The sequence below is a fragment of the Phyllobates terribilis genome, unplaced genomic scaffold (genome assembly GCF_046119375.1).
Source record: "Phyllobates terribilis strain yellow unplaced genomic scaffold, ASM4611937v1 Scaffold_8__6_contigs__length_399053987, whole genome shotgun sequence".
NCBI lineage: Eukaryota > Metazoa > Chordata > Amphibia > Anura > Dendrobatidae > Phyllobates > Phyllobates terribilis.
Window position 1 is genome coordinate 82,878,328 of NW_027362768.1, and position 20,134 is coordinate 82,898,461.

At 40.2% G+C, this 20,134-nt stretch overlaps 1 protein-coding gene across 1 annotated transcript in view; it reads left to right on the forward strand.

Moving 5' to 3' along the window:
- The window catches only part of LMX1A (LIM homeobox transcription factor 1 alpha), a 170,225-nt gene extending 150,564 nt beyond the window's left edge, over positions 1-19,661 (forward strand). The window contains exons 8-9 of the mRNA XM_073643072.1: positions 12,702-12,869; positions 18,847-19,661. Coding sequence (XP_073499173.1) covers positions 12,702-12,869; positions 18,847-19,004 — 326 coding nt within the window. The 3' untranslated portion in view covers positions 19,005-19,661. The remainder of the gene's footprint in view (positions 1-12,701; positions 12,870-18,846) is intronic.
- The last annotated feature ends 473 nt before the right edge of the window (positions 19,662-20,134 follow it).

Sequence of the window (20,134 nt, forward strand, 5' to 3'; positions counted from 1 at the left end):
TCGGGACCATGGGATACTTAGTGAAGAGCATCAGGAGGCACCCCAAGGCATAGGGGCTGGGACTGGCAGTAGGATGCCTTGCGGTGGACAGCTGAGCTCGATCCTTATAAAAGCTTTTTAACTGCAGCAGCTTTAGTGGACGCTACTGGAGCTGGAATTACCGCGGCTGCTGGCATGAGACTTGCCCTCCAATAGATCCTTGTAAATGGATTTAAAGTGTATTCATTCAAATTAGAGAGACAATTTAAATTAAAACGCTTAGAGCTGCCTCCACCACAGGGGGGCTCGCTCGACCCACCAGCGGACAGGCACCAGTATTGGGAGAGGGGGGCTGGCCGTCAGGGTTCACCGCGGCTCTGGCACAAACCGGGCGACACGGAGGTGGCACGGGCAGGAGCGGACTGAACGTGTCGGCTTCTCACTTTTTGGATTTTAGAAGGGCATGACATGCCTATATTTGTGTCTCCCTCTCCTTTTACTCCTCCACCTCTTTTCTTTTCGCATGACTATATGTACTTGTCACTTTTCCATGTGTTAGTTGTGTCTTCTGAGCAGTTTGTCAGCTTTTGGACACCTTTGAAGGTGTTTTCTATGTGTTTCTATGTGTTTTTGTTTGCCTGCCATTGGTTTTAACGGTGTTCGAAGGTGTTCGACGAACAGTTCGACGAACAGTTCGGCGAACACACGGGTGTTCGACGAACCGAACCGAACTCGAACACTACGGGGGTGGCTCAACACTAATCCCAAACACACCTCCAGGCTGTGTAAGGGCTATTTGACCAAGAAGGAGAGTGATGGGGTGCTACGCCAGATGAACTGGCCACCACAGTCACCAGACCTGAACCCAATCGAGATGGTTTGGGGTGAGCTGGACCGCAGAGTGAAGGCAAAAGGGCCAACAAGTGCTAAGCATCTCTGGGAACTCCTTCAAGATTGTTGGAAGACCATTTCCGGTGACTACCTCTTGAAGCTCATCAAGAGAATGCCAAGAGTGTGCAAAGCAGTCATCAAAGCAAAAGGTGGCTACTTTGAAGAACCTAGAATATAAGACATATTTTCAGTTGTTTCACACTTTTTTGTTAAGTATATAATTCCACATGTGTTAATTCATAGTTTTGATGCCTTCAGTGTGAATGTACAATTTTCATAGTCAAGAAAATACAGAAAACTCTTTAAATGAGAAGGTGTGTCCAAACTTTTGGTCTGTACTGTATATATATATATAAAAACATATATATCTATTTATTTATATGCATACTGATTGCATTGCTGATTGGATGGTCCTTTCCAGTGCTTAATTTCTTATGTTTGCATTGTATGATATTCACCTCCAGTGACAGTGTGCAGTTTACATGTAGATATAACCAATATACAGTTATATGAAAAAGTTTGGACACCCCTATTAATCTTAATGTTTTACAAAAATTGGTGTCCAAAAGTAGGTAGGAGTATTTAAAACAAGAAAATGATAAGGGTGCCCATACTTATGCACCTGTCAAATTTTGTTTGAATGTAGATTGCACATTTTCTGTTAGTACAATAAACCTTATTTCAAGGCAGAAACATTACTGTGTCCAACAGTTATTACATATATCAAACTGAAATAGCTGTTGCAAAAACACCAATTTTTATAAAACATTAAGCTTAAGATTAATAGGGCTGCCCAAACTTTTTCATATAACTGTAATACCTCCAATGATGAAAGGCTACATTACCACTAAGAGGTTTGTGAGTAGGGGCGTCTTGGTGCCGACAGCCCACTTCTTCTGACATCTACTGTATATGTAATGAAATTGGGAGGATTTGTATGGACTGGGTTCACATGCTGAGGTTGCTCTATACCTGCTGGGTGCCAGATTTGTCTCCGAGGGCGTCGTGTTCTTCTTCTTCTACATGAGGTTGACCAATCATAATCAGGAAACGTCATGCAGAGGAGAAAAGAACACGCCCTCCTCTTCTCACTGATCTCTGCAGCTACTGTGTAGAGGTAAAACAGAGCTGATTTATGTATCTTAACAAACACTTCCAGATCTCATCTGCCTGCTGCGATTGCAGCATTTAAAAGGCTGGGAGAGGGGACTCCCTCTCCCTTAAGATTGGTGCCCACGTGACGTCATTACAAAGCCTGATCATTGCCACGGCAACATGAGGTTGTCTTGATGACCTTCGGGTCAGCCAGCTATTGCAAGCCTTTTAGACCATGCTGAGAGCATGGTCTAGGAGGCTTCTGTCAGTGCAGCACTGACTGGTATAATGCATTGCAATGCTTTATACCAGTGATCAAAGTAATAAAAGTTAAAGTCCCATAGAGGGGCTAAGTAAAAAAGTAAATAAAAAAAAATGTAAAAAAAATCATAAAATAAATAAACCAAAAAAATATGAAAAAATATTAAACCAATAAATAGGTATATTTATGTGTAAAAAAAATACACATATTTCGTATTGTCGCATCCAGAACGACCCAACCTATAAAACTGTCACACTATTTAACTCTGTAAACCATAAAAAACTTGGATAAAAAGCATGCTTTTTCATCATGCTTCCATAAAAAAGTAGAATAAAATGCAATCAAAAAGACAAATATAAATATAAACAGTAGAGCTGAAAATGACATCTTGTCCCACAAAAAACAAGCCATCATACAGCTCCGGGGGCTGAAACAACATTTTAGTGGTAAAAATCTTCAGCGCCCAATGGTATAAAATTCTGTGAGGCACATGTGATGTCAACATACTCACTACACTCCTAGATGAATTCATTGGGGGGTTTAGTTTGTAAAATTGGGTCACTTATGGAGGGGTTCTGCCATTCTGGCATCTCAGGGGCTCTGCCAATGTGACATGGCATCCTCAAACCATTCCAGCAAAATCTGAACTCCAGTATGGCGCTTCTTCCCTTCTGAGCTTTGCTCTCTGCCTCAAAAGTAGTTTTTGACCACATAAGGGGGATTGGTGTACTCAGGAGAAATTGCATAACAAATTGTACTGTTCATTTTCTCCTATTATCCCTTTTCAAAATTAAAAACTTGGGCCAAAGCAACATTTTAGTGGAACAAATTGTAATTATCCTTTTACTCAGCCTAATGTTATACAATTCTGTGAATCACCTGAAAGTTAAAAATGCTCACTATGCGTTTTTCAAGCGTTTACGCTTTGTAAACCTTCCCCCATGGTCTCCAATGCAATTCTGCACTTTCAATGCCCATGCTGCGTATTTTTCCACAGCGTTTATGCTGCGCTCAAAAATCCGCAGCATGTCTATTAATTTTGCGGACACGCAGCGTAATCGCCGCCATTGACTTGCATTAGAACGCGCCAATTCCGCAAGACTGCATTTGTACTTGCGTAGTTGGCACGTTCTAATGTGCAGATGGTACCCAAGTCTGGAGAAGAGGAGACTCTCCTCCAGACCTGGGTACCATAGAATCTGTAAAAAAAAGAATTTAAAATAAAAAATAAAGTTTATACTCACCTTCCGATGTCCTCCCGGTGTTTTGTCGACACAGTCCAGTCTCTTGCAATGCTCGCGCTGTTGTGAAGGACGTGCCATGACGTCACTGAGTCATGTGACCCATCACATGACTCAATGACGTCACCGCAGGTCCTTCACACCACCACGAGCATTACAAGAGACCGGACGCAGCAGAGATGACACCGGGAAGACACCGGAAGGTGAGTATAATCTTTTTTTTTTATTTTTTACCATTCTTATTCTTTTTTTTAACTATTACTTGGTCACACTATATAAATCCATGCCAGTTGCATGGATTTATATTGTGTGACCAACTTGTCAAGCACTTTTCCAAGTGATGCTAAAATCGCTTGGAAAACTGCTTGAAAAAACGCTTCTCTCTGGCAGAAAAAACGCATGTAAATCTGCATGTGTTTTTTCTGCCAGAGAGAGGCAAAAACGCTCTGCATCAAATCTGCTACGTGGGCACATAGCCTAAATCCCAAAATGAATTCCTCGAGAGGTGTAGTTTCCAAAATGGGGTCGCTTGTGTTTTTTTTTTTTTGTTGCTGTTTTAGCAAGTCAGGGGCTCTTCAAATGTGCCATGGCATCCGCAATCTATTCCAGCCAAAATTAAGCTCCAGAATTCAGTTGGTGCTCCTTCTCTTCCTAGCCCTGTCATGTGCCCAAACAGTAGTTTTCCACCACATGTGGGGTTATCAGTGTACTCAGTAGAAGTCACATAACAAATTGTGTGGTACATTTTCTCCTGTTACCCTTGTGAATATGAAAAATTTGGGGCAAAACCAACATTTTTTTGCGGAAAAAAATGTATTTTTTCATTTTCACGGCTCAACTTTATAAAATTCTGTGAAGCACTTGTGGGTTCAACTTGCTCACCACACCTCTAGAAAAGTTCCTTGAGGGGTGTAGTTTCCAAAATGGGGTCACTTGTGGGTTTTTCCACTGTCTAGGCACATCAGGGGTTCTGCAAACAAGACATGGTGTCCACTATCTATTCCAGCCAATTTTACACTCCAAAAGTCGAATGGTGTTCCTTCCCTTTCGTGCCGTAACAGTAGTTTTTCACCACATGTGGAATATTGGTATACTCAGGAGAAATTGCACAACAAATTTTGGGCTCCATTTTTTCCTGTTACCCTTGTGAAAATGAAAATGTTGGGGGCAAAACCAACATTTTTGCGGGAGAAAGTAAAATTTTCATTTTTTCCTTCCACATTGCTCTAATTCCTGTGAAGCACCTGAAGGGTTAATAAACTTATTGAATGTGGTTTTGAGCACTTTGAGGGGTATAGTTTTTAAAATGTTGTCACTTTTGGGTATTTTCTGTTGTATAGGCCCCTCGAAGTCACTTCAAATGTGATGTAGTGCCTAAAAAATTGGTTTTGTAAATTTTGTTGTAAAATTGAGAAATTGCTGATCAACTTTTAGCCCTTCTAAGTTCTAACTTCCTAACAAAAAAAAAATATCTTTAAAAAATGATGCTGTTGTAAAGTAGACATGTGGTAATTTTTTTTTATTAACCGGTTCCCGACCGCTCACTGTAGATAAACGTCGGCGCTTGCCGGGCTCTGTGCAGTGCCGACGTTTAAAAACGGTGGGTGGACTCGCAGTGCTCAGGACCCCCAGGGTCCTGCAAGCACTGCGATTCCGGTGCAGAGCGTTAGCTCTGACAGGGTACATCATCGGGACCTGATTAGATCAGGTCCCAGTGATGTTAACCCTTTGCTGTCTGCTATATGCTGTGATCTATAGTGATCGCGGCATATAGGAGACAGCAGGAAGAGAGGGGGTCGTCTTACTTACCTCCGAAGACCTCCGTTTCGTTTGAGGACCTTGAGTTGCTATGGCAGCTGGAGGTCACATGACCGCCTCCAGCTCTGCCATATATTGTGTCCTTCCTGTCTGGCTTCAGCCTGTATGTAGCTGATACCAGACAGGAGACTCTGACTGAAACTGTCAGTGAAGATCTCATATAATGTAATATATGTGTATTACATTACATGAGCTCAGTGATCAGAAAAATAAAAATTAATGTCCCATACAGGGACTAAGTAAAAATGTAAAAAAAAGTAAAAAAAAAGTTTTTAAACTATTAAAAAAAAAAATCACAAAATAAATAAAAATAAATAAATAAAATATTAAACCAATAAATCCGTAAATTATTACAAAACCAAAAAAAGTACACATATTTGGTATCGCCGCGTCCGAAACAACCCGAGCTATAAAACTGTCACACTAATTAACTCTTTCTGTGCACACCGTAATAAAAATAAATAAAAAACGGAGCAAAAAATATGCTTTTTCATCATATCGCCAAACAAAAAGTGGAAAAAAATGCGATCAAAAAGCAGAATAGAAATAAAAATGGTACCACTGAAAACGTCATCTTGTTCCGCAATAAAAGCTGCCATACAGCTCCATCAGCCAAAAAATAAAAAAGTTATAGCGCTCAGAATAAAGCAATGCAAAAAAAATATTTTTTTTTCTATAAAATTGTTTTATTGTGTAAAAGCGCCAAAACATAAAAAAAATACAGTAAGTGTAGTATCGCTGTAAACGTACTGACCCGAAGAATAACGCTGCCTGATCACTTTTACCACACGCAGAACGGCATAAAAAAAAAACTCAAAAAACAATTCCTGAAGTGTTTGTTTTTGTTAACTTTACCTCCCAAAAAACGGAATAGAAAGCGATCAAAAAATGTCACGTGCCCAAAAATGGTTCCAATAAAAATTTCAACTCGTCCCGCAAAAAACAAGCCCTCACATGACTCTATCGGCCGAAATATGGAAAAATTATAGCTCTCAAAATATGGTGATGCAAAAACTAGATTTTGCAAAAAAAGCGTATTTTAGTGTGTGACAGCTGTCAGTCATAAAAACCCGATATACCGTATATTCCGGCGTATAAGACAACCTGGTGTATAAGACGACCCCCCTACTTTCCTGTTAAAATATAGAGTTTAGGATATATTCACCGTATAAGACTACCCCTTTTCCAACGCATACCAAACACCGGTAAAAATTTTAAAAAAACAGATTTGAATTTAACATGGTCCTTTTTTAATTTAAATTCTTATGACATGCAGGTATATAGCAGGAAAACTGTCACTCATAAACATATTAAAATAGGGGGGACCCCACGTCATTTTTTGGGGGGGTCCCCCATTCTAATAGCTAGTAAAGGCTAGGTATTCAGCTGGGGGCTGATATTAGTAGCCTGGGAAGCTCCGTGGGTATTACCCTCTTCCCAGACTTCAAACATCTGCCCCAGCCGTCTGCTTAACCTCCGCTAGAGACTATAATGATGGTGGATCCCACGCCAATTTTCTTTTTAAAAAATCCTTTATTTTAACACTAAATGACAATTGAGGGGTTAATAAAGATGCAGTCCCTAAATTATTAATTTTGTAATTAATTTTTCCCAAAAATGTTGACGTGGGGCTTCGCCATATTTTTGTGTCCAGCCAGGTACAGCAGGCAGGAACGGGCTGCCCCCAACCACCAGCTGCCTATTTGTACCTGGCCGGACACAACAATATAGGGAAGCCCTTTTTTTTTTAATTATTTCATGAAATAATTAAAAAAAAAAATACATGGGGCTTCGCCCTATTTTTGTGTCCAGCCAGGTACAACTAGGCAGCTGGGGACTGGAATCTGCAGCGCAGGGAGGCCCAAGCTTTCTGGGCCCCACCCGCTGCAAATTGCAGTCCGCAGCCACCCCGGAAAATGGCGCGTTCATAGAAGCGCCATCTTCTGGCGCTGTACCCAACTCATCCAGGGCCCTGGTGTGGTGGCTCACTGGGTAATAAAGGGGTTAAGGCCAGCTTGGCATTATCAGCTGGCCCTAAGCCCGAAATTCATGGGGTCACGCCAATATTAGACATGACCACCATGAATTTCTAGTAAAGTAATTAAAAAAAACACAACACCCAGAATAAAGTCCTTTAATTGAAATAAAGACACCATTTTTTAATGTTCTAAATTAAACCATACTTACCATCACGCCCATTCCAGCTGAAGCCAACGATCTCCTGCAATAAAAGTAAAATAATAAAGCAACCTCATCCTTACCTCTCCATGGTTCCCAGGACCGGTCCAGCTCTGCTACATTCACATGACAGGCTGCACCGCAGCAGAACGCTGCCGTTCAGCTTGCCATGCGGCAGACACTGAGAAGCGCAGGCATGCTTGTGCTCCTCAGTGTCTGACTGTGACGGCATCCAGATGAGCCGAGATCATGTCTAATGAACTCGGCTCACCTCATGCACGTCACTGACAGCGTGGGAAAATTCTCCTGCTCCCCGCATGCGCAGTAGAAGTTTCCCACGCTGTCAGTGACGGACGTGCATGAGGTGAGCTGAGTTCATTGTCGGCTCATCTGGATGCCGTCACAGCCAGACACTGCAGAGCGCAAGCATGCCTGCGCTTCTCAGTGTCTGCGGGATGACAGGCTGGATGGCAGCGTTCTGCTGCGGTCCAGCCTGTCATCTCGATGTAGCAGAGCTGAAGCTGTCGTGGGAACCATGGAGAGGTAAGGATGAGGTTGCTTTATTATTTTACTTTTATTGCAGGAGATCGTTGGCTTCAGCTGGAATGGGCGTGATGGTAAGTATGGTTTAATTTAGAACAATAAAGGATTGTGTCTTTATTTCAATTAAAGGACTTTATTCTGGGTGTTTGTGTTTTTTTTAACTTTGACTATGGGGTTAGTAATGGGGGTGTCTTATAGACGCCTCTCCATTACTAACCTGGGCTTGATGTCAGCTGGCATTATAAGCTGACATCAACCCCAGCCCTATTACCCCACTGCCACCGCTACAGGGCAGTGGGAAGAGCGAGGCTAAGTGCCAGATTTGGCGCATCCTATGGATGCGCCATTTCTGGGGCGGCTGACGGCTGGTGTTTCTAGCCTGGGAGGGGGCCAATATTCATGGCACCCTTCCTGGGCTATTAATATCAGCCCCCAGCTGTCTGCCTAGCCTTTGCTAGCTATTAAAATAGGGGGGACCCCACGTCATTTTTTTGGGATCCTCCATTTTAATAGCTAGTAAAGGCTAGGTATTCAGCTGGGGGCTGATATTAGTAGCCTGGGAAGCTCCGTGGGTATTACCCCCTTCCCAGGCTTCAAACATTTGCCCCAGCTGTCTGCTTAACCTCCGCTAGAGACTAAAATTAAGGGGAACCCCACGCCAATTTTTTTTTTAATAAATCCGTTATTTTAACACTAGATGACAAGTACAGTAACCAGCACTATCACTGTACTTCATATATATGTGACTGACATGTTTCTATCTATCTAATCTACGGTATGTGTGAAGCTCTATTCTGTCTGTTATAAATTGTCGGGTACAGATGCTGAATTGCCGGCCGGCTTTTTTAAAGAGACGGTGCATGAAAACACTATTATTTGTTTTAATAAATCCTTTACACTAAATGACAAGTACAGTAATCAACACTGTCACTGTACTTCATATATATGTGACTGACATGTTTCTATCTATCTAATCTATGTGTGAAGCTCTATTCTGTCTGTTATAAATTGTCGGGTACAGATGCTGAATTGCTGGCCGGCTTTTTTAAAAAGACGGTGCATGAAAACACTATTATTTGTTTTAATAAATCCTTTACACTAAATGACAAGTACAGTAAGCAATACTGTCACTGTACTTCATATATATGTGACTGACATGTTTCTATCTATCTAATCTATGTGTGAAGCTCTATTCTTTCTATTCTAAATTGTCGGGTGCCGGCTTATGCCGCTGCTGAATTGCCGGCTTTTCATATATTGTCACAGAAGCGATGCAAACTTCCCAGCTCCGGACACAGCGCAGCGCTTCTGTGACAAGTGAAAGCTGTCGGCACAGAAGCCCTGTGCTGTGTCCGGAGCTGGGAATACGCAGCGATGTGTCCGTTTCAGCACAGAAGCGCTGACCGTCTGGACCTACCGCCACCGTATTTTAACTCCCTCCACCTTATATTAACTCCGACATGGCAGGGATACGGCCACGGCAGCTTATTAACACCCCCAGAGTATCCCCGCATGTCAATTTCTGAAAGTTCAAAAGCATTACCGGCGTATAAGACGACCCCAGACTAGACAGAAGATTTTTCAGTCTTCAAAAGTCGTCTTATACGCCGGAATATACAGTAAATCTGGTATCTCTGTAATCGCACCGACCCGAAGAATAAAGTAATCTAATCAGTTATATCACACTAGGAACGGCATAAAAAATAAATAAAACAAATATTATTCACCTGCTACTGATTTGTTTATTATGTCTCCCAAAGATCCCAGTAAGGCTCTGCTCACATTTATCCTGTGCTCTGCGCTGAGCACTTACACCAGAGTTTCCGTGTAAATCTCTGAAATACGTGATTCAGCCAGAACCCATGATGGAAGATTCCCTGTAATGAGGCAGATATAGGCCACTGTGGATGCCGTCTAGCCTGGGATCCCACGGTGTCATTTGTTTTAGGCGTGCATAAAAGTGCGGTTGGCCACAGTTTTGTGCACTTCTGAAAAAAAGGACACCACTAAACAGAGGCCAGACGGAGTCCAGAGTAACTCTGCTGCCTCATTACAGTGAATGGATCCTGCAGGGGTTTCATCTGAATTACATCACTTGGAAAATTAGATGGAAACCCCGATGTAAGTGCTCAGCCTAGAGCGCCGGATAAATGTTACGTAAAATGTTCCCAATAAAAGCTTCAACTCAGTCCTCAAAAAAAGCTAGTCCCCACTCAGGTCCATCATCTGTTAAAAATATAAGGGACTTCCAAGTTACTGGTAGCAGAAAGGCTCTGGAAAAGCAAAATGGTCCTTGCCCCCCAAAAGAAATTCAGAAAATTTTGTGCTCCCAAATCCAAATGCCTATTCTACAATAATTTGTTCTCCAATTGTCAAATAGCGCTCCTTCCCCCTCAAATCTCACCGTATGGCTAAGTGGTACGATACAGCCACATATGGGGTATTGACACTTTTAGAAGAAATTGTGTGACACATTTCGGCACCATTTTTACCCATTGCCCTGTGTGAAAATGTAAAATCTGAGGGTAAAACATTTTTTTGTGGTAAAAATATAATTATGCTTTTTTCACTGCCCAATGGTATAAATTTAAAAATTAAAAAATGCTCACTACTTCCCTAGATGAATTCCTTGAGAGGTGTAGTTTACAAAATGGGGTCACTTGTGGGGGTTTCTGCTGTTTTGGCATGTCAGCGACTCTTCAAATGTGACATGGTGTCTGCTGCCTATCCCAGCCAACATAGCGCTTCTTTCTCTTCCGAGCCCTGCCGTACACCAAAGCAGTGGTTTTCCCCCACATATGGGGTATCGGCGTACTCAGGAGAAATTGTACAACAAATTTCATGGTGCAATTTATCCTGTTACCCTTATGATAATGCAAAATTAGGGAATGAAAAACATTTTTTATGGGAAAAATGTGAAAATTTTATTTTTACGGCTCAATATTATAAACTTCTGTGAAGCAGCTGGGGGTGCAAGGTGCTCACCACACATCTAGATAAGTTCCCTAAGGGGTATAGTTTCCAAAATGGTGGCACTTGTGGGGGGTTTCCACTGTTTAGGCACATTAGGGGCTCCCCAAATGTGACATGGCGTCGGCTAATTATTCAAACAAATTTTACATTCAAAAAGTCAAATGGCGCTCCTTCCCTTTCAAACCCTGCCATGTGCCCAAACAGTAATTTGCCTCCACATATGGGGTATCAGCGTGTTCAGGAGAAATTGCATAACAAATTTCATGGTGCAATTTATCCTATTACCCTTATGATAATGCAAAATTATGGGATGAAAAACGGTTTTGTGGGAAAAATGTGAAAATTTTATTTTTACAGCTCAATATTATAAACTTCTGTGAAGCACCTGGGGGTGCAAGGTGCTCACCACACATCTAGATAAGTTCCCTAAGGGGTCTAGTTTCCAAAATGGTGTCACTTGTGGGGGGTTTCCACTGTTTAGGCACATCAGGAGCTCTCCAAACGCAACATGGCGTCCGCTAATTATTCAGACAAATTTTACATTCAAAAAGTCTAATGGCGCTCCTTCCCTTCCGAACCCTGCCGTGCGCCCAAACAGTGGTTTTCCCTCACATATGGGGTATCAGCACGCTCAAGAGAAATTGCACAAAAAAATTTGGGGTCCATTTTTTCATGTTACCCCTGTGAAAATAAAAAAATTGGGTCTAAAGTAACATTTTTGTGAAAAAAGTTAAATGTTAATTTTTTTCTTCCACATTCCAAAAATTCCTGTGAAGCACCTGAAGGGTTAATAAAGTTCTTGAATGTGGTTTTGAGCACCTTGAGGGGTGCAGTTTTTAGAATGGTGTCACTTTTGGGTATTTTCTGTCATAAAGACCCCTCAAAGTGACTTCAAATATGATGTGGTCCCTAAAAAAAGTTTTTGTAAATTTTGTTGGAAAAATTAGAAATCGCTGGTCAACTTTTAACCCTTATAGCTCCCTAACAAAAAAAAATTTGGGTTCCAAAATTGTGCTGATGTAAAGTAGACATGTGGGAAATGTTATTTATTAACTATTTTGTGTGACATATCTCTCTGATTTAAGGGCATGAAAATTCAAAGTTTGAAAATTGCAAAATTTTCAAAATTTTCGCCAAATTTCCGATTTTTTCACAAATAAACGCAAGTGATATCGAAGAAATTTTACCACTATCATGAAGTACAATATGTCACGAAAAAACATTCTCAGAATCAGGGGAATACGTTGAAGCGTTCCAGGGTAATTACTTCATAAATTGGCAGTGGTCAGAATTGAAAAAATTGGCCCGGTCACGAAAGCAAAAACAGGCTCTGGCGCAAAGTGGTTAACTAGTTTGTGTGATATAACTATCTGGTTTAAGGGCATAAAAATTAAAAGTTCGAAAATTGCAAAATATTTTATATTTACACCAAAATTCCGATGTTTTCGCAAATTAATGCAAAAATATCAGCCTAAATTTATCGCTAACATGAAGTACAATGTCTCGCGAAAATATTATCTCAGAATCACTGGGATACATTGAAGCATTCCTAAGCTATTAACCACATAAAGTGACACTGGTCAGAATTGCATAATTAGGCCTGGTTAGGAAGGTGAAAACAGACTTGGGGTGAACGGGTTAATTAACAGGCTAATACAGTTTTCATTGTGTCATTGTTCTATAAAGCAGCTAAATAAATGTTTTTTATATATATTTTGCAGCACAAACTCACAGTTCCAGTAACTCCAGCATTGAAGGAATCATGAATGTCTTTACTTCACTCCCTCAACAACATCTACTTTCCATAGAGCAAAACATTTATATTTCAGACCCATTCCAGCAAGGGCTTACACCTCCGCAGATGCCAGGGGACCACATGCATCCTTACGGTACGGCATGATTTAACTATTTTGTACTTTTTTTTTTTTACATTATGAACAATCTTTGTAGTAATTTTTTTTCATTACGTGTATTTTTTATTTTAAATTTGGCAATATTCTTTCTTTATATCATGATTAAAAAAACCCCACAAAATTACTAATCTTTCAGTTTTTACACTGGTCAATGGGGCTTTTTTAGACTCATACTTCATGTACTTTTAGGAACAGTTTTCAGCAAGGCTCATTAATAACAAAGGCAGGAATAAAATGACTGATAACACAGTATCCACCAATCACAATAGATGATGTCACAGCTGCTCCCCCTCTCTTCACAATGACCTTTGCACGCACTTATTAGATGCTTCAATTAAAAAGATAGAGTTAGAGTCTGTTCATTGCGGCTATGTACATGTGTTGTTTCTTGAAACAACGGGAAATATGAGTCTAAAAATGACACAATGGTCAGTGTGAAAATTGCAAGATTTCCATTTTATTTTAATAGAAACTGTAATATTGAAAAAAAAACCTGTTGCCAAATAAAAAATTACATTTTACAGAAAAACTTGATTTAAACAATAGGTCATTTTCTGATGATAACTTCCCTGTTATACATATGAACACCATTGGGGCATTGATTTTTTTTTACTTAAAAACACATATTTTGAGCTAAAATAATTCAAGCAATTGGGGTTCATAAATACACTCAATTGATCCCAAAGAGTATATTTGCAGTAAAGTTGGGAAAAAAAAAAATCTAGGTCGTATAGCCAGTGTCATACAATAAAATCACCCGATTATTCCACAAGTTTCAGATTAATTACTTGATTTCCTCTAGAGAGTGTGTGTGTGGGGGGGCTATAAGCCAAAATGATGATCAAACATTCAAGTAATAATCATAAACAAACTTTCTTGTTGATAAAATACCTGCAGCTGACGTGAATGAATAGACACATACAAAGAATTCAAGTGTATGCTAAAATGATGCGCATAGTGGAGATATACAGTACAGACCAAAAGTTTGGACACACCTTCTCATTTAAAGATTTTTCTGTATTTTCATGACTTTGAAAATTGTACATTCACACTGAAGGCATCAAAACTATGAATTAACACATGTGGAATTATATACTTAACAAAAAAGTGTGAAACAATTGAAAATATGTCTTATATTCTAGGTTCTTCAAAGTAGCCACCTTTTGCTTTGATGACTGCTTTGCACACTCTTGGCATTCTCTTGATGAGCTTCAAGAGGTAGTCACCAGAAATGGTCTTCCAACAATCTTGAAGGAGTTCCCAGAGATGCTTAGCACTTGTTGGCCCTTTTGCCTTCGCTCTGCGGTCCAGCTCACCCCAAACCATCTCGATTGGGTTCAGGTCTGGTGACTGTGGAGGCCAGGTCATCTGGCGTAGCACCCCATCACTCTCCTACTTGGTCAAATAGTCCTTACACAGCCTGGAGGTGTGTTTGGGGTCATTGTCCTGTTGAAAAATAAATGATGGTCCAACTAAACGCAAACCGGATGGAATAGAATGCCGCTGCAAGATGCTGTGGTAGCCATGCTGGTTCAGTATGCCTTCAATTTTGAATAAATCCCCAACATTGTCACCAGCAAAGCACCCCCACACCATCACACCTCCTCCTCCATGCTTCACGGTGGGAACCAGGCATGTAGAGTCCATCCGTTCACCTTTTCTGCGTCGCACAAAGACACGGTGGTTGGAACCAAAGATCTCAAATTTGGACTTATCAGACCAAAGCACATATTTCCACTGGTCTAATGTCCATTCCTTGTGTTCTTTAGCCCAAACAAGTCTATTCTGCTTGTTGCCTGTCCTTAGCAGTGCTTTCCTTGCAGCTATTTTACCATGAAGGCCTGCTGCACAAAGTCTCCTCTTAACAGTTGTTGTAGAGATGTGTCTGCTGCTAGAACTCTGTGTGGCATTGACCTGGTCTCTAATCTGAGCTGCTGTTAACCTGCGATTTCTGAGGCTGGTGACTCGGATAAACTTATCCTCAGAAGCAGAGGTGACTCTTGGTCTTCCTTTCCTGGGGCGGTCCTCATGTGAGCCAGTTTCTTTGTAGCGCTTGATGGTTTTTGCAACTGCACTTGGGGACACTTTCAAAGTTTGCCCAATTTTTCGGACTGACTGACCTTCGTTTCTTAAAGTAATGATGGCCACTCGTTTTTCTTTACTTAGCTGCTTTTTTCTTGCCGTAATACAAATTCTAACAGTCTATTCAGTAGGACTATCAACTGTGTATCGACCAGACTTCTGCACAACACAACTGATGGTCCCAACCCCATTTATAAGGCAAGAAATCCCACTTATTAAACCTGACAGGGCACACCTGTGAAGTGAAAACCATTTCCGGTGACTACCTCTTGAAGCTCATCAAGAGAATGCCAAGAGTGTGCAAAGCAGTCATCAAAGCAAAAGGTGGCTACTTTGAAGAACCTAGAATATAAGACATATTTTCAGTTGTTTCACACTTTTTTGTTAACTATATAATTCCACATGTGTTAATTCATAGTTTTGATGCCTTCAGTGTGAATGTACAATTTTCATAGTCAGGAAAATACAGAAAAATCTTTAAATGAGAAAGTGTGTCCAAACTTTTGGTCTGTACTGTACCTATATATCTATGGTCCTATGTTAGGCCTATATCTGTAATGGAAACAGAAAAAAATGGCCAGCACTTCCAAAACAAGAAATAGGTGTGAACAGGTGCTTACTAGGAGCAGCTACCTCCATATACAACTAACAAACAAAGCAGCACACTGTAACGCTAAGTATGCGAACATGAAATACATGAAATATGAATAGCATTACTGCTGTAGAAATTAGAAATAATTGAGAAATCTTAGCGCATAAATTGGCCAATTCATGTGTACCTGGTAGCCACGTTAAGGCATTTCTCAAAATACCAGGACCCTATCAATGTGAACTCCTTTCTAAGAGATATCTGTCTGCTTGTGTGTGGAATAATAAGATCGTGCTGCAGTAATGCTATTCAAATTTCATATATTTCATGTTCGGATACTTAGCGTTACAGTGTGCTGCTTTGTTTGTTAGTTGTTTCTGGAGGTAACTGCTCCTAGTAAGCACCTGTTCACACCTATTTCTTGTTTGGGAAGTGCCGGCCATTTTTTTCTGTTTCTATGTATAAGCTTTGACTGAACACTCCACCTCTATGCCAAAGGTGATTTTAATTGCAGCAGGATCTTATTATCCCACACACAAGCAGACAGATGTCTCTAAGAGAGGAGTTCACATTGATAGGGTCCTGGTATTTTGAGAAACGTCTTAATGTGGCTACCAGGTACACATGAATTGGCCAATTTACGCACTAAGATTTCTAATTTATTTATATTTTCTACAGCAGTAATGCTATTCAAATTTCATATATTTCATGTTCGCATACTTAGCGTTACAGTGTGCTGCTTTGTTTGTTAGTTGTATATGGAGGTAACTGCTCCTAGTAAGCACCTGTACACACCTATTTATTGTTTTGGAAGTGCCAGCCATTTTTTTCTGTTGCTATGTATAAGCTTTGAGTGAACACTCCGCCTCTGTGCCACAGGCGATTTTAATTGCAGCAGGATCTTATCATCCCACACACAAGCAGATAGATGTCTCTTAGAGAGGAGTTCACATTGGTAGGGTCCTGGTATTTTGAGAAACGCCTTAACGTGGCTACCAGGTATAAATGAACTGGCCAATTTTCGTGACATTATTGTCAAGAATCTGCTGATACTGAGTGGAATCCATGCGTCCCTCAACTTTAACAAGATTCCCGGTGCCGGCATTGGCCACACAGCCCCAAAGCATGATGGAACCTCCACCAAATTTTACTGTGGGTAGCAAGTGTTTTTCTTGGAATGCTGTGTTTTTTTGCCGCCATGCATAACGCCTTTTTGTATGACCAAACAACTCAATCTTGGTTTCATCAGTCCACCTTCTTCCAAAAAGAAATTGGCTTCTCCAAATATGCTTTTGCATACCTCAGCCGACTCTGTTTGTGGCGTGCTTGCAGAAACGGCTTCTTTCGCATCACTCTCCCATACAGATTCTCCTTGTGCAAAGTGCGTTGTATAGTTGACCAATGCACAGTGACACCATCTGCAGCAAGTTGATGCTGCAGCTCTCTGGAGGTGGTCTGAGGATTGTCCTTGACTGATCTCACCATTCTTCTTCTCTGCCTTTCTGATGTTTTTCTTGGCCTGCCACTTCTGGCCTTAACAAGAACTGTCCCTGTGTTCTTCCATTTCCTTACTATGTTCCTCACAGTGGAAACTGACAGGTTAAATCTCTGAGACAGCTTTTTGTATCCTTCCCCTGAACAACTATGTTGAATAATCTTTGTTTTCAGATCATTTGACAGTTGTTTTGAGGAGCCCATGATGCCACTCTTCAGAGGAGATTCAAACAGGAGAACAACTTGCAAGTGGCCACTTTAAGTAGCTTTTCTCATGATTGCATACACGTGGCTCTGAAGTTCAAAGCTCAATGAGGTTACAAAACCAAAAAAAGTGCTTTAGTAAGTCAGTAAAAAGTAGGTAGGAGTATTTAAAACAAGAAAATGATAACGGTGCCCATACTTATGCACCTGTCAAATTTTGTTTGAATGCAGATTGCACATTTTCTGTTAGTACAATAAACCTCATTTCAAGGCAGAAACATTACTGTGTCCAACAGTTATTACATATATCAAACTGAAATAGCTGTTGCAAAAACACCAATTTTTATAAAACATTAAGCTTAAGATTAATAGGGGTGCCCAAACTTTTTCATATAACTGTATCTAAGTTATAATGACTAAATAAACTATCGGTGTGGCCTAATAAAAAAGTCTAGATTTCCATATAGGATATTCAGTGATCCATGCCTCAGGATACATATAATAAAGGTTTGCCTAAAAAAGTTGATAATACAGACAAAGTATGCCATTCAAGTGACACAGGTATCAATATTTTATGGAAAAAATATTCGGTAGTCAGTAAGATATAAAGTGCACTGCCAAAAATCCACTCTGTTCAATATAATATCAGATGAAGAGTACAATCATGGGGGAACTAAAGAGTTCAACCCAATATGGTACTTACTGTTTATGTAAAAGGTAGACACAACTGGAAAATAGGTATACAAAGTTATATATCCACCACACAATGAAAAATACTCATCTGTACGATCTGAATGCAGTGAGGGAAGGGGTACCTGCATCCAGGTCGCACAGATGAGTATTTTTCATGTGTATATTGAATAGAGTGGATTTTTGAGCGGCTTCCTTTTCCTTTTGGGTTTCTATATTTCATGGAAGTGCTGCTTTAAATAGGCCGTTTTTTGCAGAGTGCTATACTATCTCAATACTCAGGCGGTGAGTGGCTGCATGAGTCAACCTTAAAAGGTCTTAGTTGATGACATCAGTGGTGCCTGTCATCCTACCACATAACCTGGAATGGACTATCACAGAGGAAGGAAATAAAAGCAAAGCCCAGCACTGCAGCTGGGACAGGTGGATAATATCAGCTTACTCCAGCTGTCCCATTGACAATTAATGGAGCAGAGGTTGAGCATGCGCACCCGTTTCATTTCAAAATGGAGATTCCAAAATGACAATCTTGGGATCATTATGGGGTTGCAGTAATCACACCCCCAGTGGTCAACAACATGTTACTCCCTATCATATAAATAGGAGATAACTTTTTTTGTGCGGAATAACCCTTTATCTCAGAAGCATTATTATTTTAATTCTTAACCACGCAATTAGCCACAGTCTTGGCATACCACGTAATCTAAATCTAGATTACATGATGTTTACAATCAATTTACTTTATTTCTTTTGTGCAAATATAGGCAATGATGCTGAGCTTTGAATGTGTTCTTAATTACACTGCCATGAATCCTATCAAATGTTAATGAGCTTTTGATTAATAAAGAAAATGCAGTAGAGAAAACTTGACTGTATTTGACTTGTGTTTTCCAGGTGGAGAGTCCATGTTCCATGACATGGACAGCGATGACGCCTCCCTTAATTTGAGTGAATGTCTTCTAGCAGCACCTGAAGTAGGATCACTGCAGACTCGAGTGGGAAATCCCATTGATCGCCTTTACTCTATGCAAAGTTCTTATTTTACCTCCTGAAAAAATGCAACAAATTTCATTAAGAATGTTGTCTGGAACTGGAAAGCAGATTGTCTGCAATTTCTAGTCAATCTGATATATTTATGGCTGTTCATGATGCTACTGAAATTCTGGCCATGCATTACTTTTTAAGAACAATTTCCACTGGACTATCATCCATGAAATAAAACATATATTTCCTTTTAGACTCTAAAATGAAACCATTTCATTGTTGGCATCATATCAGTCACCTCTTTAGAAGATACTCTACGCAACTGCTGCTGAAGTGTGAACGCATCCTATAGGAATGACCTTAGCTGTCTATCATGGTTCCTGTAGCAGTGATAGAGCCCCTTCTAGCTGCAGATGTAGCACACTTCGTGCTATTCTGGATTTATAACACAAGATTGCACCGATGAATCTGTGTACCGTTGAAAAATGACTCCAGATCTACATAGGTACATTGTCATTTTACCTACTGACTCTACTGATTGCAGAATATGAAGAAGCACATTCTCAAGGTTGACGTGGAACAAGAACGTGTTCACTTGTGATATCAAGCACATTCAGTCGTTCACTTGAAGGATGTTGACTGACAGTGAACTCCATGTAGTAGTTGTATTATCCCTGACACTGATTGTACAGCCCAGCAATATTGCCATTGGGAGCTATTTAATATTGCACACTCGTGCTTTAACTTATGTCAGATTTAGACTATTTCTTTTTTTTCTCTTGTCTTACAGTAGGCTGGAAAAAAAATGTCTGTGACTTTGTTTTTTTGTCTATTAATTGCATTATGTCATTATGTTTTGTTGTTATTATGGAAATAGATGAAGAAAAAATTTAGTTGTGTCCTGCTAATTAACTTTCTGCAACTACATTAAAAGAGATAAAGGTTATAGGAAAGATTGGAGTTGAAACTCCAAATAATTAGACATCATGGTCACACAATGGCTACATTGTTAAAATAAACAGTCAGTAGGATCTGTCCATATGGGCATGTAGGTCATAAGAAGCTGAATAAAACGATTACTTGATATCTATGATCCAATGTCTTATTTAAGAGAAATCCATGTTTTTCTTATATGTAAAAGGGCTGTTCAGGACTATGGGCCGGACATAGATCTGCATGAGATTCTGCCTTCAGAGCT